This window comes from Ovis aries, chromosome 3 (assembly GCF_016772045.2).
Source record: "Ovis aries strain OAR_USU_Benz2616 breed Rambouillet chromosome 3, ARS-UI_Ramb_v3.0, whole genome shotgun sequence".
NCBI lineage: Eukaryota > Metazoa > Chordata > Mammalia > Artiodactyla > Bovidae > Ovis > Ovis aries.
Window position 1 is genome coordinate 981,363 of NC_056056.1, and position 27,318 is coordinate 1,008,680.

Below are 27,318 nucleotides of genomic sequence, written 5' to 3' on the forward strand. Positions count from 1 at the left end.
GCTGCAGGAAGCAGCACTCTGGGTGAGCATGCCTTGGCTTGCGGGACCTCCACTTCCAACCGGGGATAGCCGCTGGCCCGCCAGGGAGGCCCAGAAGCAGCCAATCTTCCGAGTGCTGAGGAAAGGTGGACAGCCCGGAACTCGGTCTGCAGTGGGAAGGCCCCACTCTGTTGGGCCTGGTGGAGGCGCTCTCCCGACAGGACACGACGCGAGCAGGAGGCAGCAGCGGCAGCAACGGGAAACCCTCTCCCGAGTCCTCCAAGCACGTGTGGTGACCCACCAGGGAGAGGCCAGCGATGCCGCCTGGCGAGGCAGCCGGCCCATCAAGCAGACAGAGCCATCCCACACGTGTGCAGTGAACAGCAGAGCTCAAAACACACGCGGCAGAAGGAGACGCATCAGAAGTGACCGCCGCAGAGCCCAACGCGCCTCTCTCAGCGAGAGGCGAAGCCAGTCGGCAGAGGCCGCGAAGACACAGCTGAGCCCTCCCCGGCGGCTTCCTATGCGGCCCAGACAGGGAGTCTCACGCCGGGAAGTTTAAAATGGAGAACTGATCCTCTCCGAGTCGTGGAGGTTCAGGTCGGAACTCACGGGGCTGGCAGGGCCGCTCCTGGGGAGGCGCCCTCCCGGGCTCTTCCTGGGCTCACCTGCTGTCTCCGGGGCTCCGGACGCAGCGCGCACCGAGCCTGCGCGTGCGCTCCCCTCTGCTTGTCCACAGGCTCCGGGCATGCTGGGCTGCACCCAGCCTAGCGCCTCCCTTTAACTTCTCTCTGTAAAGGCTGTCGTTCCAAACGAGGTCACATTCTAAGAAGTACCAAGAAACAGCACTTTGTAGCTTTGGGGGAACACAGTTCGACCCATGACGGCCGTCAGCCACGGGTCTGCCACATACAGGACGTGCCCCTCACCGACCGCAGCAGCACAAACAGGCACGGGGCTCCAGGCACTTCCTCCAGCCAGGACGGGTCCTGCCGCAGCTGCGCGCCTGTGCGCAGGGCAGCAGGGACGCCCCGCCAGCCCGAAACGGGCGCGGGCAGGTGTGTGTCTGTGGGAGCAGAGCGGGGAGGCGACAGACGGGGGGGCTGGTGTTCACACCCCACCGTGCTCAGCACACCAGGCTCTCCACCCTGGGGCAGGGGACGGGGCCCCGCGGGGGATGCAGTGCACACGTCTCACACGTGGGAGACCACACACGGAGACGGAAATTACACGCACAGCAGAGGGCCCGGATTGGCGAGGGCAGCGCCTTGGCTAGCTGAGGCGGCGCGAGGAGGAGGAGGCAGGACTCCGCTTTTCTGCAACGCCTCTTTTTAATTAAAATACGTAATTCAAAACGTGCACATGGTTAACTCTGGGCACGGAGTTGGTAACTCTCCATGCCTTGCTGCTGTTTAATGTCTCAACCAGAGCAGTGAGGGCGGCAGTGCTGAGGGAGCCTCCCTGTCCCGCCTGTCACGGGGTCTCTGAGGACCTGGCCCTCGAGTCTCCCAGTCGCGGTCACGAGCACAGCCAGGTGTGGACAGCCAGCAGCCAGGACTTGCGCCCGGCCGGAGGCCCCAGGGCTGAGGCCCCGACAGGGCCCACCAGCTGCATCCCGTGCTCAGGCTGCCCGGGCTCTGCCGCTGTCAAGGGGACCCCCAGGGCGGGCGAGGCTGCTCCTGGGGCGACTCCACATCAGGCCCCCACTGAAGACAAAGCCACCGGCACTTTTCAGGCCTGGGGCCCTGCTCTCCACGCAGCCCCTGGTGAGACCTGAGGGAGGGAAGCTGCCCAGCAAGCAGTCTCCCAGGAGAACAGCCGACTTCCCTGAGGTCCATGGTGTCCGGGAGCCACGGGCACTCAGGGTCACTGCCCCCAGGGCCGGAGCCAGGACAGCACTCAGCACAGAGAGCTGAGAGTTTGCCAACACCTCCCCGCACGGACGGGGAAGTTGACGTGTCTCTCGGCAGGGCTGGGCACCCCCACACCCTGCAGGACAGGGGACACGGGGCACCCCCGACGTGCAGCCTCTCAGGCTGGCCCAGCAAGGATCTCCTCCGAGCGGCAGCCAGGCCCAAGGCCGACCCTCCTCTCCCGGGCTCCTTGCGGCCGCCCTGCTGCGGGCTGAGGGCTCCAGGCCTGCGGGGCACACCTGCCAGCGACACACAGCCCGCAGCCCGGCCCTGCTCAGGACAGGCTCTTCAGGACTGAGCTCAGCAGGCACGCAGCCAGCGCAGGGCCACGCTGCGCGAGAGGCGGCTAGAGCCCGGTCAGGTCCACGATGGCCTTGATGAAAATGGCGTCGTCACGCACGTAGGAGTTCTTGGCCTCCATCTTGGAGACAGGGCAGAAGAGCGGGCAGCCGCTGGCAATGTTCATGTCGGTGACCGGCCTCTGGAAGGAGGACGAGGTCACGTCGGGCCTGAAGGCATCGATTACATGCTCCCGGTTGTTCTGGTCCAGCAGCATCAAGGTCACCTGGGAGGAGAGCGCCCGGGGGCGACAGGGAGTCACGGCTCCGCGGTCGGCTGGGCTTGTCCGTCTGTGCCCATCCCGGCCCATCCACTGACAGGGGCCCAGGCTGGCGCGGGCGTGTGGCCTGCGGGCCGGGGGGCTTCTCTCTGAGAACACTTGTCTCACGGGCGTTTTCTCAGCAGGAGCTCCCAGCTGCCCCGGCCGAGGGAAGAAGCGCGACCCCGCCCTGCACTCCAGGACGCCACATCCTCCGTGAGGGACACGGGGCTGTGCGTCCCCTCACTTCCGTCTTGACCTAGACCCAGACCTGGGTCCCTGGCTCAGCCCGGCTGCCCGCCGCCCTGGCATACAAGCTCTCTGAGGCAGCCTTCCACGCACCTTCTGGTTGAAGGGCCAGCGCAGGAGGGCGTCGTGCGGGCCACGCATCAGCACGAAGAAGAGAGACAGGTGGGTGCCGCGACCCGTGCCGTCCCCGTTGAGGTAGGCGCGCAGGCACATCTTGTAGCCGTACCTGCTGGTGTAGAAGGCTGCAGGGCAGGGGGGTGAGCCGGGCCAGCCGTGCAGCCTCCCCACAGCGCCTGCCACCCAGCATGGGCTCCAGGAGGGGTCAGCCACCAGTGCAGACAGACACAGAGCACTCAGAAACAGGGCCTGAGCGTGAGCCCTGCTGGCCCGGATGCCGGCCGGGGGGCTCGGGCTGGGTCAACATGCAGCTCCCAGGGCTCTGGGCAGAGGGCCAAGGTCAGCCACCCCCGGTCTGGACGAGCCTCCCGTCCAGCGAGGAGCGGAGGGCTGAGCACTGGACGCAGCAGGGGCGGACGTGTAAGAGCGAGGAGGGTGAGGAGCAGGGAGCAAGCCTGCAGCAGACCCCAGCCTAGGGGTGGGGGCGGCAAGGCCCAGCAGAGCACCTGGGGAGAAGATGGCGGGCGTGCGGCCGGCCACGGCTTCCTGGCGCTTCCTGGAGAAGTCCGAGATCTTCCAGACGAACACGCCGTCGAAGGTGGACGCCTCCATCTCGAGGACCTTCTGCTCCAGGTCGGCCATGGCCAGATCCTTCAGGCCGATGCTCCTCTCTAGCTGCTGCACCTGGGGTGCGGGGCCGTGAGGACGGGCCTCCACCAGGCCCTCGGGGACCAGCTTCCGTCCGGCACGCACCAGCTCGTGGCAGACCTCCACGCCTGTCCCCATCTCCAGGAGGACGGCCCCTCGCCCAGCGCCTCAGCCTTCCTGGGGTCAGCTGCCGCAGGTGGGTTCCGTGCCCCGGAGACCCCCACCCAGGAGGCACGGCCACCTCTGCCCCGTCGGGCGAGGGGCCCAGAGGAGCGATGCCGGGAGCCAGCACGGGAGATCCCACCCACGACAAGGTCATGTGGACGAGACCTGACAGGCAAGGCGGACCAGGACTCGGTCTCCCTGGACCTGCTAGAGCATCCACCCCAAACCAGAATCTGTCTGCCTACTGTTTACTATCGTACGCCTCTCACCAACCCTTCTGATATTAGCAGGGGGCTATCCCTGCCACCTTTCTCTGGAGAAAATCAACTTAGGGCTCTAAGTTGATAAGTCTCCTGGGCATGAATGGAGTATTTCAATTCAAACCCCCATTAGTATTCTAGCTTTCTTGACAGGTTTTTCCTTACTCTTACAACTAACATACATGATTGTTCACAAACTTCCCAACCATGAAAGGCACGGGAAACCTAAACATTCTAAAAGTCCTAATGGGCACAGAGCCCTTTAAGGGATGAAAAATCATTAGAACAGTCCCGGTAAAGGGCTTCATTGCTGAGCCAATGCTTGCTGCCAAGTTCCCGTATCCCTTACCCACTGTGCACCTGGGAGCGCATTAGCTGACAGGCTGGAATGTAAGAAAAACAAGTAGTGGCCTTGGTATTAACCACATCAGACCTCTGAGCCAGTAAGTTCTTCCTCTGCTGTAACCCAGTGCACCTCTGCTCCATGAGAATGTAAGTCTGTTTAGTATTTTCTGAGGCTGACACAGGGTAGAAACATAAAGAAAAAAAACATTTCAAGGGAAAACAAGTTTTCTGGTTGATCAACCTTTATCAAAAAAGGGTCATAAAATATCGACAGGCCTCCAGGCCAGAAAATAATGTACATAACATAAGACCCTTGTTTATGAAAAGGCATACAGAAAAAATCCTGGTTTCAATAAGGGCAAAACTACTAGAGTGTTGGGCTGATTCTCCATAACCTTGCATCTTTCATTTCCCTTTATGTACGAGTCAGGGTAAAAAAGCTCCTTTTGAAAATAAAGTTACGGGCCTTGCTCACCGAAGCTTGGTCTCCCCATCTCTCTCTCTCTCTCTCTCTCACCAATGCCATCCATCCTGAGGGTACCCCTGGATCCTGCTGCAGCTGGACCCCGGCAGAGCTCTGCCCCGTCGGGCGAGGGGCCCAGGGGAGCTCTGCGCAGGCACCGGTGGAGCAGGGAGCCTGCCGGACACCCAGGCGCCACCCTCCAGCCCTGGCTTGGACGCCCCGTGGTCCCCGGCCCCTGTCTGAGGAGGCCTGGGCACTGCGGGCCGCACCCCGCCCCCAGCACGGACCTTGTTGCTCAGGGCCTCAATCCTGTCTTGGTCCAGCCGGTGCTGCCGGCCACAGGCCTCGGCCGTCACGGCCACCCGCTCCACTTCCCGGTTCAGCACACAGACGATGTTCTCGAAGGTGGCCGTCTTCCGCTCCAGGGCCTCGCACCTCTGCAGCAGCTCCGCCACCCTGGAGGGTGTGCTGGCCTCCCAGGCGCCCTCGGCCTGGCCGAGGAGCGGGTGGCCGTCCCCTGGGGGCCGTGCAGCACCCAGCAGGGCGCCCAGCAGCAGGGCCAGGTGCTCCTGGAGCCGCTGCGCCTCGTGCTCCTGCTGCTGCTCGCTCTCCACCTGCCGGGACGACAGCGTCAGCCCCGCCAGGCCCCGGGCTGCAGACCTCGGCAGGCGCTGGCGCCTGAGTGCAGGGTGGCAGGAGGGCGAGTCCCAACACTGAGCTGCCAGCGCGGCGCCACCCACCCCGTCCTTGGGACACAGACCTCCCCGCAGGCCGCCCTCATGCATGAGCCGCCCTCGAGTGTGAGGCGCCGGAGGAGCCGTCAAAGACGCTGCCACACGGCGGGGGGCGGGGGTGAAGTTCACTTTCATGCAGCCCCCTGCACAGGCCTGACTTTGCAGCCACGGCCCTTGCAGGGCTCCACAGTGAGTGTGGAGGGTCAGAAGGGCCAAGGAGTCTACAGCACAGATACAGGGACGGAGCTGCACGGGAGGCCTTGCGCCCGGGAGCTGCCGCCCAGCGTGGAGGCTGCGCCGAGGCCGCTGCTGGAGCCACGAGGCCAACGGGACAGGACCCTCCACAGGCCGAGAAGAGGCCCTTCACGCCCCGGGCCCCTCTGCTGACCACTGACAGCCCTCGGGCCCGCGTGGGCAACACCCAGCACTGCACTGCCCAGAAGCAGGAGGGCACACACAGACCCAGGGGACGGAGAGGGCCCCACCCCCATTCAACCTCAGAGAAACAAGGCAGGTGCTGAGGCCCGGTGCCGCCAGCAGGCCGCCCCTGCCGAGCGCAGAGGGCTGGGCTGCCCATCTCTTGGGGCCAGGCCTGCACATGCCCAGCCCTCGGGGACACGGAACAGGTGAGAGGAGGGCCAGGGCCACGCGCACAAGGAGCTGCCCAGGCCCAAGGGAGCCGCAGAGAAGCTGGCAGATGCGGCCACAGACAGGAGGCGGGTTCAAGGTCCAGAGAAAGTTGGGGCGCTGGAGGACAGCTGGGCCAGTGGCTGGAGCAAGATCTCACAGCGGACCACGCAGGCCACAGAAGCGAGGCGGGGAGGGCTAGGGGCCGCCTGGGAAGAATGGACGCTCATCCGGAGACTGGACATGACGATAGACAGGAACAGGTCCAGGGTGACCACGGGGCTTTTGCCCGGAATAGCCAGGTGAAGCGAGGTGAGCGGATGGGCAGGGGGCGTGGCCAGACCTTGGGGGGTGCAACATGCTGGGCATCCTTCCCACTGGGTGGCCAAGGCTGGGCACTGGGGTTACTGGGAGGACAATGGGCACAGCCAGGACACGCGCGGGCGGGGCTGGGGCGAGAGCAGAGGCGTGTCCAGAAGGGCCTCTGCTGGGGAACGAGGAGCTGGGCCACCTGCAGAGCTGGACTCACCATCTCGGGGCAGCCGACAGCGTGGAATCGGCACGGGACCCGGCATCTGCCACATGCCCGGACGTGGTCCTGAAACTGACGGGCCTGGGGTCAACACCGCTCCGCCTCTGCTCCGGCCGCTCACCCCTGCGGCCCCGACCAGGTCAGAGTCCGAGCAAAGGTCCCTGGACCCACCCCACCGGCTTCTGCACACTCAGGCCAGACAAGGCCCAGCAAGGTGCTCCCAAAGCTGCAGTGCACACTCGTGCACACGCACGCTCACGTTCACACGCATACGTGCAAACTTGGCCACGTGTGTGCTTGAAGCCAGCACAGGCTAAGGACGTCTCAGATCATCCACGGAGCCTCTACTCCCCACGCAGGCCTCCAAGTCCCAGAAAGCAGCCCCGCCGTCTCCCCTCTACAGCCCATTTATGGCCCCGGGGCTCTAAGGCTGGCGGTGAGTTAGCTAGTGGGAGTCGCTTACTCGTGTCTGACCCTTTGCGACCCCACGGACTGTAGCCTGCCAGGCTCCCCTGTCCATGAGATTCTCCAGGCAAGAATACTGGAGTGGGGTGCCATGCCTTCCTCCAGGGATCAAACTACACCCCCATATAAAAAGAGGGGGGGAATGCTGGTGAAACTCAAGGCAGAAAAGCTTTTGGCCACGTTCACAACCCGAGCATGGCCACCTGAAACCAGCCGGGACGCAGTTCTCACCCCTTGTGCGGCCAGGCCTGAGGGACCAAGGCTGGCAGGGAGGGTCAGGACGGGCCCCCTCCCGGCCTGGGAGGGCCTCGAGCCCCCATGTGCCCAGAAAGCACCCACCGCCCAGTCTTCGCCCTGGAGCACCATGACGGCTCAACACAGCTACAAACACGTTCTCTCCACAGAGCGACCCCAGACGCTCAAGAAAAGACGGACGGACTCTGTCAGACGCACCACAGCTGCCTCCCCGAAAACAGGCCACAGGGCTCTCGTCCTCCCCCCAGAGCAGAGGGCTGGAGAGACAGCTGGCCACACAGGTCAGCTCCCCGCGCAGCCAGCAGGGGAGACCACGTACTGCGGGAGCAGATGAGAGCACCTGCCCGCCCCGCCCCGCCTCAGAGACAGAGCCCCCAGGGCACAGGGGGCCCCGCCAGCGTGGGCACCCAAGCACCAGGTCCCCGTCCCCGCAGGCCCAGGGCGCAGACACCGGGCAGTGCCGTGGGGGGTGGGGGGCGGGAGAGACATGGAGCCCACCCTCAGGCCCAGAGCGCCCACCTTCTCACGGGCAATCTTCTTCTTGCCGCAGCCGTCACACGTCAGGGGGAACTTGGGGCAGGTCTGGTGGTGTGCCTGCAAGGGGCGCGGCGGCTGTCAGAGCCTCGGCCCGGGGTGCGGGGGGCGTCCGCGGCTCAGGGCCGGGCCCGTCTGGACGCCAGGAGGCCGAGGGAGGGAGGCGCGGGCCTGCATGCTGCCTCGGCACGCTCACCTTCATGTCGGCCGGGCAGCAGGGCGCCCTGCAGTGCCGGCAGCTGAGGCTCCGCTCCGGGCACTGGTGCTCCAGGTGGTGCTCCTTCTCGCCCAGGCGCACGAGGCCTTTACACGCCGGGCACTCGGTCAGCATGAACGGGCAGTGTCCTTCATGGCAGCTCTGGCAATAAACGGAGCGGGTGTTGGCAGGGCAGTGGCAGGATTCTGGCTGTGTCCAGGCCATGGGACCCCTGTGCTCATTCCGGTGCCCCTGCTCCAGGGCAGAGATCAGGACCCGGGTCCAGCTGGCGAAGCCCCGCCTTCTGGACACAGAGGGGACGGTGAGGGGGCCACGGACGCAGAGAGACAGGCTCCTAGAGGACGAAAGGCAGAGGAGAGCCACCGCGGCCCAGGCGACAGCCATGCTGAGGCCCCCACTCGCCCTCCTGGAGCCGAGGCCATGGGTGATGCGGCCAGGGACGCGGACTCCCAGCCTGGGCTCCGAACGATCAGCCAGGCCCAGGCTGTCCCAGGAGAGGCGACGACGCAGGTGGCTGTGCTGCGGCCGTGAGAGCCAGGCCTGCCGGGCACTGGGGTGGCCACGGGGTGAGCGAGGAGGTGGAGGCGGCTGGAGCGGTGAGAAAGGGTGGGCCGGGAAATGGGAGGGGTGGCAGGCGCAGGGGACAGGCGGAGACCGGGAGAGCCGTCAGGAAACCTGGCCGGGAGGGGCACAGGAGGCGGCAGTAAGCAGAAAACGGGACACGATGCTTTGTGTGTGGCTGTTTTATAAAAACTGCAGTCAAATCCACATCACGTGAACATGACCACTCGTAGGAGCACAGCTGGGCGCCAAGCACACCACCCCACAGGGCCAGAGCCTTCGTGGAGATGCAGGCTGGGCCCCCGCCAAGTGGGGGCCGCTCAGGGCTGCAGGGCCGGGTGCCCCAAAGGTCAGCCACAGTGACCCCAGAGGAGGAGGAGCCTGCCTCGGGCCGTCTCCATGTGCCCACAGTCCGGGGCGGTGTGCACACACGGCCTCCACCTCCCGAGGCAGGCTTGGCTGCGGGGAAAGCAGAACCCCAGGAGCACCCCAGAGGCTCAGCACGGGAGGGGGCCCTCCAGGCAGCCAGGGAGCCCCCAGAACCCCAGCTCCACGCCGCCCCAGGGGTACACATCAGATGGGATGCAGCCCCCAGGCAGCCCGACATGGCTGGGGGGCGTCAGGGACGCTGCTGCGGAGGCCTGGTCCTAGGACACAGACGGGCTGTGCGGCAGGTGGGCAGGATGATACGGGGTGCAGGGAGCAGAGTGGAGGGACCCCTGCCCCAGGGGTTGCCGCTCCATGGACAGCGAGCGCCTCAAAGACTGCCCTGCAGGTATGCCCGGGGGGGGGGGCGCCCCCGAACCCCCAGAGGGCTCTGGTCTGGTCACACTGGGCGCAGGACAAACCACCACACGAAGGCCGAGGGGAGCCTGAGACGCCGTGGCTCCTGAAGCACAAACAAGGGGCACCTGGGTTTGATCAAAGCAAAGGAAACGCTGGAGGCTGGGCGCAGGGCAGCTTGACCAAGCCTGGAGAGGAAGGCCTGTCCTGGTCGAGCCCGGCCCCACTCCACGGCGGCCGTCCCCAGGCTCAGGGTCCCGGCCCAGAGCAGGGGCCCACTCAGGGGCCGGGCCAGCTCCGTCAGCTCCCACTCCTCTCGGACGGCACGGAGAAATCAACACACATGCCGTCAGCCAAAGTTCAAACCAACTGTTCAGGCGTTTCAACTTTGGACGCCCAGGCAGGGCCCAGCAGCCCCGCTCTGCGCCCCTTTCAGCTGTGACAGCGCTATAGCCTGGCCCCCCCAGGTCCGCCCAGACCCTACTCGGAAGCCCGAGGTCCTTTCTCCCTGCTCTTTCCTCCACCGTTCCCTGCCTCTCCCTTCCAGGGAGCCACCCCCACCTGCATTTGGCAGGCGTTCCACCACCTTCTGACTGAACTGGAACATTATCTCACTGGATTCTTAGAAAACGCTAGACATCACTGCAAGGGAAAAGCTTATTCAAAGGCTACACAGGATTTTCCCCATCTTTCCAGACTCTCCGGAGCTCAGCTGCAGCCCCAGCATTTCCCAGCACGGCCCCAGTCCTGAAGTTCTGAGCAACCAAGAGGGCAGATGTCTCGGTGCAGGGCTGAGGGCGGGACCACCACGCAGCAAGGCGGCGGCCCGCACACCGAGGCGGGCCTCGCCCGCTGTGGCCTCTCCAGCCAGTGACAGGTCAAGCCTGCACCGAAGGCTGCAGGCAGAGGCCAGGCAGGCCCGCCTCCCACATGGCCACCCCCTCGGGGACTTTCCTGAGCTCCCAGGCCCCGCCAGGGACTTTCCAGCCTGCGCGCCTGCAGAGCTGGCGGGCCCACGGCTGGCTGTGGTCCCAGGCTCTCAGCCAGAGGCCCTTGTAGCTGGCCCCGCACTGCCAGCGGATGCAGAAGAGACCCCCGAGGACTCGGGAGCTGGGGTTACTCCACCTGTCCCCAGGGACCTTTGGTCCCCTCAAAAAGCATCACAACATCCCCCGCCCTCCCAGGGAGACCCTGCCCCAAGGCCTCCTCTCTGGACAGCCCCGGGCAGCAACAGTGCAGGCCCGTCCACAGATGGGACCCGTCCGTGCCCCTGCCCCACGGTGGCCCATGGACCGGAATCCCGCTCCCGGGAGGGGCGCAGAGAGACCTGTGCGTCCAGGCTTGGCGCCTGATCAGAGCAGAGCATGCGTGCTGTCCACCTGCCCCCAGGCTCCTCCACAGCTCTGGACAAGCTGTTCTGGCAAAAGGCAGACCCCGAGAGCCTGAAGCCCACGATGTCGAGTCGGGCAGGAGAACAGGGAACACCACTGGACAGGGCCCAGGGCCGGGGGCAGGAAGAGAGGAGCCGCAGGGACCCAGGGTCCCAACTCTAGAGCTGACGGGCCCCGCCCTGAGGCGGACACTCAGGACAGCCCGCATTTGCCCCCGGCTGGGAGGCTGCTCTGTGGTCTGGGCAGCCCTGGGCAGAGAACAGGTGCCCTGCAGACAGCCTTGCAGCCTCGCCAGGGGGCTGTGCAGGCGCCGAGGCCTCCTCCGAGGCCCAGCCTGGGGACACGGACACACACATGCACACGCACGCCCCGGCCCCTCGGGCTAGGCCCAGCCACTCTGCCCTGTTGCGCTCCCCTCCCCCAGATCCCGCGTCACAGACCCCATGGCTGAGACTGGCCTCGGCGTGACAGCCCAAGGCCCCACCCCCTGAAGCCTGGGGCGGGCTCCCCTGTTCTCAAGACTAGGCGTAGCCCGGGGTATGACCCGCCATGGCGTGGGCACCCCGTCCTCTGCGGGGAGCACCCAGCCACCGGGAAGTGCTGTGGGCACGGCTCGTGCGGGCGCCCCACAGAGGAAAGCATCCAGCGGCACTCGAGCCCCAGGAAGAGCACCGGCCCAGCTCCCAAGGAGGCGGCAGGGTGGCAGGCCCGGCTGCCAGAGGGCGGCTGGCACACAGGTGCCCCAACCTGCCAGACGGGCCCACAAGAGACACAGCCGGGCACTGCCCTTGTCGCTGGCGCCTTGTCAGGACGCCCTCCTGTGACCCCAGGACTGACAAGCGGGCCACTCCTGCACCCTCCAGCGTGAACACGCTCAGCGAGAAGACAACACAACCCCGGCAGTGAGAAAGCTGACTTCTTGCTCGCGTGGCGCTTGGGCCGGACCTGGGCCCCACACACGCTGCTGCTCCCCGAACCTCGGCCACCCCAGGAGCGGGCACAGATGGCGAGCTCCCCAGCCCCAGGCGCGCGGCTCCATGCGGCCACCCCAGCGGCAGCTGCTCTCCCCCGTGGAGGCCCCTACCTCGTAGTCCTTCAGGGTCCCCTTCCAGGAGCAGCCCTCGCTGGGGCAGACGGCCGGCAGGCTCTCCACCTCCCTGCGGGCAGCATTGTCCGGGAACGCCTGGGGAGACAGCGGCCCTCGGGTGAGCCCCCCGCCGCCCGCCCCAGGCCCGGGCCGAGGCTTGGGAAAGGCCGCCTCTCCCGTGCAGCGGCTGCCCCCAGGCCCCATCTCGTGGCGCAGCCGGCGCAGCACCGACGGCTCACTCACCGAGCTGCTCTCCAGGATTGAAACGCCCTCCTCGTAAATGCCCTCGTGCACACAGGCGGCACAGCTCTGGGGCCCGGAGCTGGAGCGGGGAGAGGCCCTGTGAGCCCGCTGCGGAGGCGGGCAGCCCCCGGACCTGCCCCAGGGCCCTGGCGCTCCCACGGCCACCAAGTGGGGGCGGCCGGCAGGCACAAGGCAGTGCGTGCCAGGGCACCCCTCAGACGGCCGCGGGGACCGGGGACACCGTCCCGAGGACTGGCCCCCGCCACAAAGGGGCTGTGAGCCTGCGGCCCCGTCAGACTGTGCAGTTCCCACTCAAGACAGGAGGAGCGGGAAGACTGGCCCCAGGAGACGACCGCCTCTCCCCACCGCGGCCCCACCTCAGGATGCTGCTCAGACAAAAGGAGCAGTAGCGATGCCCGCACTGAGCCTGGAAGGGTCTGCGCAGCACGTTCTTGCAGGCCGAGCACAGGTACTTGTCCTCAAGCTTCGTCCCCAGGAGGGTCTTGGAGAAGCCGGGCTGCAGCAGGTCCAGGGAGCCGGGAGGGGTCACGCTGGCTGCAGCCATGAGCGCCGCAGCCCCGCCAAGCCCACGCCCTAAGGGAGAGCACAGCGTGCCAGGCTGGGTCCGGGGACGCGCGGCCACCAGGGGCCGAGGCTGAGGCAGTGGGCACCCCCTGCCGAGGGGTGGCCCCTCTCCCAGGCCAGCCGGCCCAGCCCGCGTCCGACTGAGACCGCAGCCCTCAACCCTGGGCCTGGCATCTCCTCGAGGCAGCGACCGTGAAGAGCGCTCGGCAAACACCGGATGGTTCTCACAGACCCTCCTGCAGGAGGTCCCCTGGACAGCCCAGGAGCTGGCCACACGGACCCCAGCCTCAAGACAGCCAGTCTCCCCGTGGCGGCTTTCCACCCAAACGCGGCTGGCTGACCACACCTCCTGTGGCAGATTGAGCCCATTCCATTAATCCATGGACTTTTATTCCTGTTGGACACTAAAGAACCACAGAAACAGTCTCTCTTTTGAGCAATAAAGAGGGAAAATGCCCCAACACATTGCAGGCCTCGACCTCCCCCTCAGCAGTCACAGCTCCCTGGCCCAGAGCAAGGGCGCCCTGGGAGATCTCAGTGCTTAAAGCCTTAAATACTTTGTTCCAGTCACATTTACAAATGCACTTTAACCCTTAATCGTAAGGGAGTGAAGAATGAAACGGCAACCCACTCCAGTATCTTGCCTGGAAAAATCCACAGCGTGGCCTGGCGGGCCGCAGTCCGTGGGTCACCTGACTGAGCACGCATTGGGCGGGGGGGTGGGGGGGGGTGGGAACATGGGCGGGAAATGATAAACTGGTAGAGCTGAAAAGGAAAAGGACTGTAACAGGGGCACCACAGGGGCTCCGCCCGGACACCTGCGGCCGTGTAGGCCCCCGGGCTGCACTGCACCTCCCGCGTGGGCGGGCGGGTGGCCGGCCGCCTTTGTACTCAGGGTGACAGATGTGAGGGGTCAAGTGTCAGGAACCTCCAACCAGGAACCAAACCCCTCCTGGACCTTCCAAGCTTCCAGTTTATTTTCCAAATCCTCACTTCTCTCGAGCAAGGTGGTAAGAAACAAGGAGCGCTCCATGTGCCCAGCCCTGGCCTCGCACTTAACTCACACCCCAAAACGTGCTCCAGCCGGGAACGCACCAACTTTACACAGCAGAATGGCATCCTGTTAAATGGCATTTCTACTAGACCAAAAAAAGTTACTCATAGAATAACTCCAGTTACAGGGAGTTGGAGGACAGGCAAAGCTAACAGGAGACAAAGGAGCTGGGAGGCAGCTGCCCCGGGGCAACTCTGAGGCAGCAGGCGCTCGGGCTTCTCCCTGCCGGCAGCACCCAGACCCCCCATTCCTGCGCGATGGGGCCGGATCTTCCCTTCACCACCACTCCCATCTCCTGGAGGGTGAGGGGAACTAGAGAAGATTCACTGATGATTTATCAAGCATGCCTTCACAGCGGAGCCCTCTAGAAAACTCTAAACCAGGGGGTTTGGGGAGCTTCTAGTTGGACATGGGAAGTGTACCGAGGGGGTCTGGCCGCCCTCCCCACCCCCATACCTGGCCCTGGGTGTCTCTCCCAGCCGGCCAACACTTGAGATTCTCTGAGTTTTCGGAGCTCTGCTAGCAAATCATTGACCCCAAGGAGGGGTCATGAAAAACCTCCATTTACAGTCAGCGGATCTGAAGTACGGGAGGCCTCGCCCACCTGCTGCCATCGGAGGTGGGGTGGGGGCAGCTGTGTGGGGCCAAGCCCTGAACATGAGGGGCCTGTGCTGACTCCAGGCGGCCAGGACACCGGTCGATGTCCATCAAGAAACGGAGGGCTTCCCTGGTGGCTCAACGGCAAAGAACCGGCCTGTCAATGCAGGAGACGGATTCAGTCCCTGGTCCGTGAAGATCCCAGCATGCCGTGGGGCAGCAAAGCCTGAGCCACAGCCACTGAGCTCGCGCGCCTGGAGCGGCCCCCGCCTCTGTAGCCGGAGAAGAGCCCCTCAGCAACAAAGACCCGGCAGAGCCAGAGAGAGATGAGTCAATAAAAAAAGGGAGGAGTAGAGAATTGCTCGGTGTGGAAAAACCACGCTTTTGGGCTCAGAACCCTTGTGAGTGCTGGGCAGAGCTTTCCACGCAGGAGGGTCAGCGCTACAGGAGGGGAGGGCTTCCAGAAGGCGAGAGTGGCTGTGTGCGTGGACACAGGCGTGTCTGGCTGTGCACTCAGGACTTGTACACTTTGCCGTATAAGTATTTCATTTTAAGAATAAAGAGACGGAGCTTGTATTCCCAGAGAATCCAAAAAAGATGGTGAAATCCCTAATTACGGTACAGTCATGCACATTTACCCAGAACCACTCTGCTCCATAATGTCAGCGATGGCAGGGCAATCTTAGAAATGGGTTTTAACACAAAAGAAGCCCCCAGGTGGGCTGCAGCCCCTAGGAGGGTGGGGGCGCCTGGCACCTACTGCTTCTTGCCATTTCCTTCACTGCAGGCCTCCTTCGCAAGCCCAAGTCCCACCTGCGTGCAGAGCGGGAGGACCAGTGGAAAGGGCCGTCCCTGCGGGAGATCACACAGACCCTGGAGACTGAGCCCAAGGCCCCTGGGCAGCTGGGCCCCACCGTCCTTGCCCGCTGCACGGGTGTCAATGAGTCATCTCAAAAGGGTGAGCTGCTGCCCAAACCAACGTCACATCAAGAGTTGAACAGGTGGCTGCTGGGGGGCCACCTGTCGCCAGCAGACACACAGGTTCGACTCAAAAGCCTCCCTCTGGGACGCCCCAGTGAGGCACTGAACTCCCCGAAATCCACGCTCCCACCGAGAGCCGCCCCTGCTGCTTGCAACGCTTGGACTTCCACCCCCGGGTCTAAGCCGCCTGCACAGCCAACCTTCCGAGGCCACAGTCAAGGACAGACATCTGCACACGGTGCGCCTGTGGCCCCCAGGACCAGAGCCCCAACTGAGCAGTGCCGTCCACACGATGGCCGCCTTCCTTCAAGTGCAACGTGATGCCGAGTGATCAGGGACCCACTCAGCGCCCGGCGACTGTGGGCACGAGAGCTCAGGAGCAAGCACTGCGCCCACCCTTCTCGCAGCGCCCGCTCGCAGCTACTCGTGCTGACAGGCACCCAGGGAGACGCTAACGACCGTGCAGCAACTCTGCCCCTTCGGGGCCTCAGCCTCCCCTCCAGCGGGTCAGGAAACCCACTGCCCCTGCTGCTGCCCACGTCCAGAAGCGGGATTCCCTGGTGTCCAGTGGTTAGGGTCCACCTGCCAGGGCGGGGGGCACGGCTCAGCTGAGCCCGGGTCTAGCAGAGGAGCCGCTGCAGCCAGAAGCCCACACACCGGAGCCCACAGCTCGAGCGCCCCTGCTGGCTGCACCCAGAGAAAGCCCACTTGCAGAAGGGAAGACCCAGCAACCCCTACCCCCGAAAAAGCCAGCATCCAGAACCTGACCACACTGCTACCGCTAGGCCAGGCCACCGTCCACTGCGGTGTGACTTACCGCAGGGCCTCCCCAGGCCCTTAAAACATGATGGCACCCGGCTCCTCCCTCAGACCCCCAGGCTGCCCAAGCAGGCCCTCAAGAGTCCCAGAGAGCCCTCACCTGCTCTCCTCGGCGAAGGGGCCTCGCGGGCCTGGAGGCAGGGAGGAGGGGCCCGGGCATGTGCAGGGGGTTATGACTGCCCTCCCTGCTCCCCAGGCTCCCGCTGGCCACCGACTCCCACGCCTGGGTCCAGCCCTTCCTCTCTGCTCTCCCCCCGACACACACTAGCCCAGCCATGCCCTACCCCGTTCCAAAGCAGGGCACCCCAATCCTGGAACCCGCACCGCCTCACCCCTGCTTCTCACCCCCTACCACCGCTGCTGTGTACCCACGTCCCTAACCCACGGCCAGTCCACAAGAACACCTGCCCCGAACGCCTCTCCACCACCTGCGGGCCTGCCCTGCGGCTCGGAGCCTGCCTCGGTCCCTCCCCCGAGACGCAGCCCCTCCACGGAACAGAGACACACCTTCCCCCTGGACACACGGAGACCTTTGGGGGCGGCCCTCACCTGTCTCCAGGAAGGAGCAGCCCTAGCACGCCTCGAGGACGGGCATCGAGCCCAAGCCTGGACTCGAGGGCAGACGGACTGTGTGCACCCCACCCCTGGCGCGGTCCGTGCAGCCTGCAGGGCGTGTTTTTCTGGGTTTTCTTCTCTTGATCTTCCTCCCCTTGCCTGTTCGTGCCCTCCTGCCATGGAAACCCACCTGCCAGGCTGTGCCCAGTCCACACTGGAGCGCTGACCGTGTTGGCAGGTAGGCTGGCCTTTCCCACTGCCGAGAGGGGCCCACACCTGACTCAAGTCAAAAGGTCTGTCCTTCCCCCAAAACCTCCCCCTGCACCAGGGATGGCTCTAACTTCTCCGCTCCAGCCCCAGGTCACAAGCGCTGTTCAAACAGCCTATTCCTTCAGCTCCCCAGAGTGACCGAGTCCGTGACGCTCACACGCGACCTTCACCTCGTCCTGCCGTGAGCCACGCGGGGCGCTGGGCACAGTGAGTGGCGGCACCACCACCGGTGCAACCGACAGGCCGGGGCCACAGGGCACAACGCAGCCTGGGACAGCAGAGGTCTGGGACGCAGGGGGATGCCCGAAGGGCCTGTGGCGCAGCCTGGGTGTCTCAGGAGGTGCCCACGCAGCTGTCCCCCGCCACAGGACCGGAGCGCGCAGAGGCTCCGCTCCCAGCGCCGGCCTTTGCGGGCTGCAGCCTCAGGGGGGCGGGACTTCGGTCCCCGGAGGGCGGGCTGAGGTGGGAGCTGGGCCAGGCTGGGGGGCTGGAATCGGAGAGTCAAGACGCCCGGACGCGTGGAGAGGCTACTGCCCCTCAGCAAAGGCTTTACACAAGCACTTCTTAGAGGAGTTTGTTTGAAATTCAACAATAAGGGGTGTTACGGTATGCAAACTACACCGCAATAAAACTGTTAAAAATGCAGAAGCTCAAGCCACCCTTTTCAGTGACTGAGCTGCTGAAGGCTGTCGCCGGCCCCACCGCCGGGGCCATGTGGCCCCTGAGTCACGCAGGGCCAGGCGCGAGGCCCGGCACGCCCCCTGCCCTGCCAGACTCTGGATCGGCCGAGCGGCGGCCGTCCCGGGCGCAGCCGTCCCCGCTCCCGCTGTCCCCACCGCCGGGTCCACCGGGAGCCCGCTCGGCGTCCACTGAACCTGGGGCCCCGCACACGCGGCAGAGCAGGGTCCCCGGGCTCCGCCCGCCCCGGCAGCGGCCTCCGCTCTGGACCCCCGCACCCGTCGGGGCCCGGGTCACCGTCGGGCAAGGCCAAAGCGCGGCGGGGCCGGGGCAGGCGGAGGGCGCGCGGCGGCCCCCGAGGCCGGGGAGCCCGTCCGCACCCCAAGCGGGGCAGGAAGGGGTGGGGGCCGCGGCCGAAGCTCGCGGGCGGCGCGAGGCGCGGGGGCCCCACCGGACCCGGGCCCGCCCCCGCGGACGCCCCGCCGTTCGCGAACCTTCCTGCGTGGGGCCCGCTCCGACTTTCGGTTTCCGGCCCCGAGAAATCCCCTCAGGCGCGCGCGCCGCGGCGTCCGCGCCTCCCGCCGGGCCTCCCGGGTCCGCGCGCCCCGCTACCCCGCGTCCCCGCCCCTAGACCTCGACCCCCGACCCCACCGCGACCCCGACCCGGACGTCAGGACTCACCAACGGTCGCCTCGCGCCCGGAACTGCCTGCCAGCCGGCCGCCGCGGCTGCCGCCGACCCGCCCCCGAGCCCGCCTGACGGACTGCTGTGGGGGCCTACCAGAGGCGCCCAGGAAGCCATAGCGAGCACCTATTGGCTACATTTCTCCCCGCCCCCTAATTAGGGCCCGCCCACCTGACGGACTGACACCAAAGCCTACCAAGGGCCTGCAGAGAGCCACGCGGGGCCCGATTGGCCGGTCCTGTCCCCGCCCCTCCCGCCTCCTGACGGACTGACACTGGAGCCTACCAGAAGCGCGCAGGGAGCCTCAGCGGGCGCCGATTGGGCGGGGCTGCGGCGCCTTGGGTACTTAAGTCTCCGATGGGCTCTCTCCTGGAAGGACTCGGCGGCTGCTTATGCCGGTGGTACCTGTTCAGCCACGGAAGGTCAACTCCAGGCCCAGGGTGCCGGCGCAGAGCTGGGCCCGAGGGTGGGTTACATTCATGAGAAAAAGTGCAAACGCACCCCGCCTATCTAAAGGGCGCTTGTGCTGAGTCGCTCAGTCGTCTGACTCTGCGACCCCATGGAGTGAAGCCCACCAGGCTCCTCTGTCCCTGGGATTCTCCAGGCAAGAATGTTGGAGTGGGTTGCCATGCCCTCCTCCTCCTTCCCGTCTAAAGGGTAGGAAGACCTAAAGGGAGGTCTCCTTCCCGAGTAGTGAAATGTTCTATATCCAGTAGCGGCGACGGTTGCCAGACCTTGCAAAAGTACAGATGACGCTGAAATGTAAGCTTGAAAGTGGTGAATTTTATACTATGTGAATTTTACCACCAAACAAAACCAAATATACATACCATTGGCATACAAACACACAAGTGGAAACATTTAGAAAGGAGGCCGCAGTCTTGACCAGAACAAAAGGACCGCGCCGGGAGCGGCAGGGCACTGCCTCTGAGTGTGGGACCCCAGGACCAGCGTTTCTTATCTGCTGAAGGAGGGTGGGGACGATTCGGATTCTCTCCCGTGGGACACATCTTTCTAAATACCTGAGAACAGTCTCCTTTGACACCAGCACGGGGGAAAAGGATGGCTCTCCCTATCTTGCAGGAAGCAACAGGCAAGGTTGCTTTGGCAGGTCGCACAGAACGCTGGGCACCCCTGCTCCAGGGGAGCTTCGGAAGCCGAGCAAAGTGCTCAAGGACGGAGTGAACGAAACCAGGCAGGCTGTGAAGCCACATAATGTAAACGATCCTGCTGGCATCCAGAAGTACTCTCATCACACTGCATAAGTCATGACTGAGAGTCGGAATTCCCCAGTCCCAAACACCACAGCCCTGCACCAGCAGCGGGGCCACCCTGCGTCCAGCACCAGTTCTGTGAACCTCGAGGCTGAGTTTGCCATTTCCCTGGTGGCTCAGACTCAGTAAAGGATCTGCCCGCAATGCAGGGGACCTGGGTTCAATCCCTGGGTCGAGAAGGTCCCCTGGAAGAGGGCATAACAACCCACGCCAGTTGTCTTGCCTGGAGAATCCCATGGACAGAGGAGCCTGGCAGTCTACAGTCCTGGGGTTGCAGACAGTCAGACGGCACTGAGCAACTAATACTTGCCTCAAGCATCCCTGCCCCCCGCCCCCACCCTGTCCCCCACCCTGTCCCCTACCCTGTCCCCTCTTATGGGTTCCATGAGCCTTTCTCTCAAGGCTCGTAACTCGTGGAGCTCTCAGGGGTAAGGAGGTCTCTTCTCCTAGGGTCTGGGGGGCCGAGGTTGTCACGTGAACCCATGGGCAGTGAAGGGAGGAGGTTCCCCACAGCAGCACCCCTCTTTCTGCGGGTAAAATCTGGGAGCCGCTCACCTGCCTCTGCAGTAAGTCCCCAGGGAGGCTCATACCTCACTCACCCTTCCAGCATCGGGACAGCACGAAGGCGCTGGGCTCAGGGCCCCGTCAGCCCACCCTAACTCCCGAGGAGGCTTCCTGGACAAAAGTCCTGCTTCCCCAGAAGGCGGCTGCCTGCAGCCCTTGGCACTGACAGGGCTGAGCTAATCTTGAAGGTTCTGGAGAAGCTTCCAGCATGAGAATGCTTTCATGTCTTCCAGACTGCCAGTTCAGAGGGTCTTCCTGCATACACTGATCAATACACAGTGCGTGCGTGTGTGCGTGAGTGGTTCTGGCAGCAGGCCCTGGAGAGGCCGGGGAGACGGAGCCTTGGCAGGGAGGGGCTGCTGACGGAGAAGTGGCCGGCCCACATCCACCACCAGCTCAGAAGGTGACACCTCGGTCCTGGCAGGCTGGGAAGGGATGACTCACTCCGGTCGTCGGGCAACGTGGGGGATTCCCACGCAGGTTCCTTCCTGCCAAAAAGAAAGCAAAAGTCAGTCTCCGAGGCAGTCATCTGGGAGGTGACTGGGACAGCCCCAGCAGACCCTGCCGGGGCCTGCGTCATCGCCTGTGCCCTGAGGGCTGGGGCCGGGGGCCTCTATCCCCTACCTCGGTGCCCCCCAGAGAGGCGTGGGCCCGGCTACAGACTCCTGGCTTTTCTCAGCTCTCCCAAGCAGGCAGGTCAGGCCCCATCTGCCGTTCACTGGGCCTGCAGACCCCAGGGGACGGTGCGACCGCCGCCTCCTACTCTGCCTGAGGCCCCCTCCCCGGCCCCTGGCGCCTGCTCAGCCACCTGGGGTCTCCTCTCCCAGGCCCTCATCGGCGCCCCAGGACACTTCCTAATGCCCAGGGCACCTCCACTCCTCACTGGCACGGCCGGTCCCCTTGGACATCTCACCTCCTGCCCTTTACGCCCAGGCTTCAGGGAGAACAGCACTCAGCCCTGAGGCAGGAGGGTCAACGTGGGCCCCCACCCGGGACCCTGGATGTGGGCTGCCCCCCTGCGCCTGAAGCTGTCCCCAGAGTAGAGGCTGGAGCTGGCAGAGCCAGCCTCCTGACACAACCCACTCCCTGTCCTGAGAGCTCGGCCCTGAAGGTCACCCTGGGGCTGCAGCTTCTGAAAGGGGCCAGTTTCACTCTCACTGTGTAGTCACCTGATGGAGGGGGTTCCAGAAAGGCCAGCCTCCAGTCCTGCCCAGAATTCCCCTGCCCCAGCGCCAGCCACAAGGGGCTCCCCCGCTCCCCTGCCTGGAAGCACACTGCCCACGCTGTCCCTCCTCCAAAAAAGGAGAAAGAAGGGGGTGGTGAGGTCCGGCAGCTGACTTCACAGCTGCCAGTCACTCCCACCCACGCCCAGGTGCGGACGAGGTGCAGAGAGCAAGGAGGTGACAGGGTGTGCAGCGTCCTCCGTAAGCCAGGGCGGGAGAGAAGGGTCTCCATGTCCGTTTGTATTTTGTATTCTCTGCAGACTTGGGAAAGACGCAGGAGGAAGTAATTGACGTGGTGGGAGGCGGGGAGGGGCCAATTTCTCTGAACACCTACTGTTTTTAAAGCACTTCATGGTACCACCTATTCAAAAACATTTGGTTTTAAATAACAGAATATCATTTCGGAAGCTCTGGAAAACACATAAAGTTGCCAAGAAGGCAAAGATCACCCCCAATTCCCCCAATTAGAGACAAGCTCTGCCCAGGTTCTTAGAAAATGGACCCCACCCCACATGCAGAACCACAGACCTGGGAGACAACCTCACGTGCAGAATCGCAGGTGCTGGGGCTGCCCTGACCATCCACGGCCTCCCGTCACCACGCCAATCTGGCCCCAGGGCCTTTGCACCAGCCCACAGGTGGCCGGGAAGAGCTACCTTCCCCCCCAGGTGCTGGACACAGCCTGGGCCCTCTAGGGTCTCAAGATAGAGAAGGTCTCTCTCCCGCTTGCCCTGTGTTAAGTGGGCCTCTCCCGCACGCCTGGTGGGACTCGCCTCGTGTGCTCCTGTCCTCCCGGTGACGTGGGTCCTTGGAGGGCAGAGGCCCCTTCGGGCTCACTGGGGAGCAGCGGTCGGTCCGCGCGCGCCCTCTGCCGGCCTCATCCGGAACTGCGGCCGTGGCCCCTTGACGCCGGCGGGACCTCCCGCCTAGGACCCACACTTGCTTGCTAGCTGTGGGGAGCTTGCTCCACTGCCTCAGTTCGAGCCCGGAAACCCTAAGATGGCTCTGCTCACGCTCAGACCCACCAGCTCCGTGTCGGAGAGGCTGGGGTTGGCCCTCGGGGATCTCCCAGGACCCCTCCACAGCAGACATATCCCACCCCACCACGACCACCCTCCTCCATGGGGCTCCCTCCTGTCCAGGACCCAGCAGTCTACAGCCCGGCTGGGACCTGTGACCCTGGTTCTGCCAGCTGTCCACCACCCCTCCTAGCTTCCACAGACCCCAGGCCCATCCCTGGCAGCCCCACCCTCTCCTGCTGGGCCCCTCCCCTCCCCTGACCACCTGCAGAGGCCCTGTACCGGGCTCAGTCTAATTGGGGCTAGGTTCTGCAACTGAAAGAGGTGGCCGCCAGTGCTCTGGAGAAGCTAGTGGCCTCGTCCACTCCGGGTCCAGCCACTCGCCCCCCAGAGACCACAGCCCACCCTCTCCTCCCACACACCTGGCCTTTGCAGTCCTCACTGGGGATGCCCAATGGATCTTTCAGCTCCCCTCTCCGGCGGACCGAGAGTATTCAGTGATGACAGTGACCTGGAAAGAAGAGCTGGTGGTGGGAACGCTGTCTTGCTGAACTCGCTGTACACGGTCATGTAAAAAGTGAAAAGTAAGTACACTCAATAAACAGCACAGAAAAGGGGGAAGTGATGGATCAAAACTTCCTTTATATTAACGTGTTTTCTCAAAAAAGAGGGGAGTGCATATTCCAACACGTCCGTTTTTCACAGTAATAAATAACATCATAGACCAGCTTCTGTCTGCGAGTCTTAGTATCTGCAAATTTGACGTTTTTGTCAAGCAACCTTTCTTGTCTTGTTGGATTGTTGACTGTCACATTCAATAGACAATCCAGCCACATCTGTCCATCTATTCCACTCAGAGGTGACCAACAAATGGCCTTTACGCACCTTAACAGACTTATGGTAATTTTCTTTCACTTCTCTAGTATTTTTGCCTGGAGAATCCCATGGACAGAGGAGCCTGCCAGGCTACAGTCCATGGGGTCACAAGAGTCGGACATGACTTAGCAACTAAGCCACCACCGCCGCTGCCAGCCAGAGCTGGAGCGGGGACTGAGCTGGAGGAGAAGCCTTTGTGCCCGTCATGGATGCCAATTACCCCGAAGAGGAAGAGGCCTCCACCTACGCCTTGGTCAGGAAGGTGCCTCTCCTCACCATCAGGCAGGAGGAACTGCCCTAGGCACCCTCAACCATCCCCACAGCCCAGCCAGTAAAAAAGGGCCCAGCCAACGGAAAGCCTCCATTGGAACCCCTGCCAACCCCCTCCTTTCCCCATAAAAGCAAGTTCCCCTCCTTGTTGTTCCCTGCATTTGCCTATGGTCGGTCACACTTCTAACCCCCTGAACTGCAACTCCTCGGCTTTCCCACGTAGACTCTCTTCTGCTGATAACATAATTACTAACGTGGACAGCGACAACCTGCTTGACACTTGGCTGAGTAACGTCAGTGCCTCTGAGCCAGTGAAGGAATTCGCAGATTCCACCCCTCGTGTGGGAGCTTTATGTACATACGCCCCCCGTGTGCACCTTCACGGGTGCAAGCTTGGGGAAAGGCTGCTGCGCTCGAGCAGGCTCCTGCCTGGATGGTCGGAGAAGACAGGACAGCGTGCCGGCTGCATTCGCCGTCCTGTTCTCCCCGCGTGACTGAAGAGAAGCCACGTGGATCGGTCCCACGGAACCTCTGTAACAGCCTTACGTGAGAATTTTGCCGGAGGCGTTGAGTTTCCGGCTTTGCCTCTGTAGGAAGACCCTTCCACCCATGGGTGGGAGTGAGCGCCAGTGAACCTGGGATCACTACGTGCTGAGCAAGCAGGTGTCTGCTATAGCAAACTCCTCTGCCTCCAGTGGTTAAAAGCCTCTGGGGAAGTAGAGACCCAGGGACAGAAAGTTGAACAGCAAGCTCGTTGGCGACAGCACCGTCACCTGATAACCAGCTGTCTTGTTTGTTTGTTCGGCTGGATACCTGCAGTTCTGGGCCCCTGATTTGGAACCGTCTTGCAAATTGGGTTTATTGTATACTTCTTTAAAAAAATAATTTCTCTCTGGGTGGTGGTGCTGGGTCTCTGTTACTGAGCGCGGGGTTTCTCTAGCTGCCGTGAGCAGGGCTGCTCTTGGTTGGGGTGCCCGGGCTTCTCACTGCGGTGGCTTGTCTGGCTGCTAAGCACAGGCCGGAGGGCTCAGGAGCTGCTCTGCGGCACGTGGAATCTTCCTAGACCGGGGACTGAACCCGTGTCCTCTGTACTGGGAGGCAGACTCTTATCCACTGTGTCACCACGGATGCCCCTAGTATGTGGTTTTTAATTCTGCTCAATATACTTAAGTTCTGCACCTATTGTTTGCTGAAACTTTATTTAAAAAATGACATTTCTAAGAAGACGGTGGCTTCCCTGATAGCTCAGTTGGTAAAGAATCCGCCTGCAATGCGGGAGACCTGGGTTCAACCCCTGGGTTGGGAAGATCCCCTGGAGAAGGGATAGGAAACCCACTCCAGCATTCTTGGGCTTCCCATGTGTTTCAGCTGGTAAAGAATCTGCCTGCAATGCGGGAGACCTGGGTTTGATCCCTGGGTTGGGAAGATCCCGTGGAGAAGGGATAGGCCACCCACTCCAGTATTCTGGCCTGGAGAATCCCATGGACAGTCCATGGGGTCGCCAAGAGTCAGACACAACCGAGTGACTTTCACTTTCAAGAAGCTGCCAGCTCAGCACTTGGAGATAATTCCTAGTGCTCATGGCCTTGACTAAGCATGGGCTTGTGAAAGGAACGCTGAGAGCTCTCCCTACTACGCCTTCCTTACTCGGACGCCGTCTGTCTCATTTTATTACTTTCCCTCCAAGACGGGAAGTGATGTGGGGCTTCCTAGGTGACTCAGCTGGTAAAGAGCCCGCCTGTAATGCAGGAGACCCGGGTTCAACCCCTGGGTCGGGAAATTCCCCTGGAGAAGGAATGGCCACCCACTCCAGTATTCTTGCCTGGAAAGTCCCATGGACAGAGACGCCTGGCAGGGGACAGTCCATGGGGTCGTGAAAGTCAGACACGGCTGAGCGACTAAACCACCTCCAGTATGGGGGGACGTACCGTCCAGGGAAGGCCCTTTGCACTGAGGGAGAAAACACCACTGTACAGAGAGCCTCTTCTTTTTATTGTTGAATATCCCTTTATTTGGCTACACCGGGTGTTAGCTGCAGCATGAGAACACCTCGCTGTGGCACGCGGGATCCAGCTGCCCGACCGGGGTTTGAACCCGAGCTCCCTGCCTTAGAAGAACGGAGTCTTGGCCACTGGGCCGCCAGGGAGGTCCTTTCATCTTTTTTCAATTTCTCCGGCTGTACTGGGTCTTCGTTGAGGCATGTGGGATCTACTTCCCTCATCAGGGACCCAACCTGGGCACTTTGTACTGGTAACTCGGAGTCTTAGGCACAGGATGGTCGGGGAAGTCCCGAGATCCCAACTCCCGATCACTGATACTTTGACAAAAGATCTTCGTGAGAGGGGGAAACGTGGAATTAATCACAGCAACCATACCTGAAGGTGGATTCGGGCTGGGGAAGTGCTCACCCCCACCAGGCTCATCAGTTACTCTAAACAGGAAGAGGTCTCTGTCTACATGTCCCACTGGGGAGGCGCCTCTGCTCCCCATCGGGCGGGAGGAAGGAGACTTCCGTCCGCCCCCCACCCCACGCACAGCCCAGTCTGTCAGAGATTGCAGCAGTCCCGCCAATGGGAAGCCTGCACTGGACCCCTGGCATCCCCCAACTGCCCCTTTTCCCCATGAAAGTGGGTTCCTCCCATGCTCTCCGTCTGCCTGTGGCCTGCCACAGTGGAGTCTACACGCGCATTAGAATTCCTCTGTTGTGGCGCATAAACCTACAGGAATGCTTCAAACAGAGCTCGTCTATGCAAAGCCAGGAGTGCTGCCCAAACCAAGGTCAACATTAACTTTAACCCAACAGGTTAAAGAAACGTCTGAACTGTTCTTTCCAGAAAACAATTCTGCAAAGTCATGATGTGGCATTCAATGAGAATACAGCCGAAAATGCAAGCAAAAGCATTAAAGATGCATTCAGTAACTCATACAAAGGTTATTTTTCTGAATTTTGTGATGCCCGTGGCATTTGTCAATTTTTGACTTATTTTCTCATGATCCAAGATTACCATAAAATAAATGTATTCGTTATCGTAAAATAGCATTCATTACATTACGTATACATTCATATTATACTGTAAAATCATGTATACATTATCCAAAATATACGTTACACAAAAACGTATTGTGTAACTAATTTTGTTTTTATAATTTTACATATTTCCTTGCATCCTCCCACAAAATATATTTGCTTCAGGCCCCACCTAACCTGCATCCACCCTGGCCCCCACCATCTTTGTATCGCTTGATAATAACTCCAGAGAAACAGAACTTCAGTTGGCGTGCAAGGTGACCAAAAAAGGCAGGAAAGAGAAACCAACGTCAACGACAGAGATCGACGAGGCCACCTTTCCCCTGCGTCAAGCTCGCGCGCGCACCCTGCCCGCGAGGGGCCAGGCCGCGTCCCCGCCAACCGGGCGCGAGAGGCCAGCAGCTGGCTCCCGCCCCCTCGCTTCCCGCCCCCTCCGCCCCCGCCCCGCTTCTCGCACAGAAGCCCCTCTCGCCTTTCCCCTTCCCCGCCCAGTGCCCCTCCTCTCGGCCCGGCCCCCACCGGGTGCAGGGCCACGCTGCACCGCCTCCCCGCGCTGGGGTCCCCGGCGCCCCGGCCGCCTGCTGCCGCCCCCGCGCCCGCGGCCCCTGCACCCCTCCGCGCCGCCAGCGGCTCCCCCGGCCCCTGCAGCGCCCCCCAGCGGCCACGCGTCCGGGC

The 27,318-nt window shown here is 62.9% G+C and overlaps 1 protein-coding gene across 5 annotated transcripts; it reads right to left on the reverse strand.

Moving 5' to 3' along the window:
• Window positions 1–1,291: 1,291 nt before the first annotated feature.
• Window positions 1,292–23,588, reverse strand: TRAF2 (TNF receptor associated factor 2). Of its 5 annotated transcripts, none has more exons than XM_042245402.2 (12): window positions 22,892–23,588; window positions 20,254–20,715; window positions 12,544–12,760; window positions 12,167–12,245; window positions 11,921–12,019; window positions 8,081–8,242; window positions 7,870–7,944; window positions 6,628–6,702; window positions 5,025–5,351; window positions 3,363–3,540; window positions 2,833–2,981; window positions 1,292–2,457 (listed from the first exon to the last, which is right to left on the reverse strand). In XM_042245402.2, exons 3-12 carry the CDS (start codon window positions 12,729–12,731, stop codon window positions 2,239–2,241), a joined length of 1,551 nt encoding a protein of 516 aa, XP_042101336.1. In that variant the 5' UTR covers window positions 12,732–12,760; window positions 20,254–20,715; window positions 22,892–23,588; the 3' UTR covers window positions 1,292–2,238. The 5 variants fall into 5 exon arrangements, with proteins under 5 accessions (XP_042101336.1, XP_060269696.1, XP_042101338.1 ...); XM_060413713.1 differs by lacking the exon at window positions 22,892–23,588 and adding an exon at window positions 21,979–22,260; XM_042245404.1 differs by lacking the exon at window positions 22,892–23,588 and having other exon boundaries at window positions 20,263–20,664.
• Between the last annotated feature and the right edge of the window lie 3,730 nt (window positions 23,589–27,318).

Coding starts and splice junctions, on each gene's coding strand:
- TRAF2 (XM_042245402.2), bottom strand. CDS start 12,731: ATGGCTGCAGCCAGCGTGACCCCTCCCGGCTCCCTGGACCTGCTGCAG. Junction 5,352..6,627: donor CTGTCGGCTGCCCCGAGATG/GTGAGTCCAGCT, acceptor TCGTCCCGGCAG/GTGGAGAGCGAGCAGCAGCA. Junction 2,982..3,362: donor GCCCGCCATCTTCTCCCCAG/GTGCTCTGCTGG, acceptor CCTGCCCTGCAG/CCTTCTACACCAGCAGGTAC.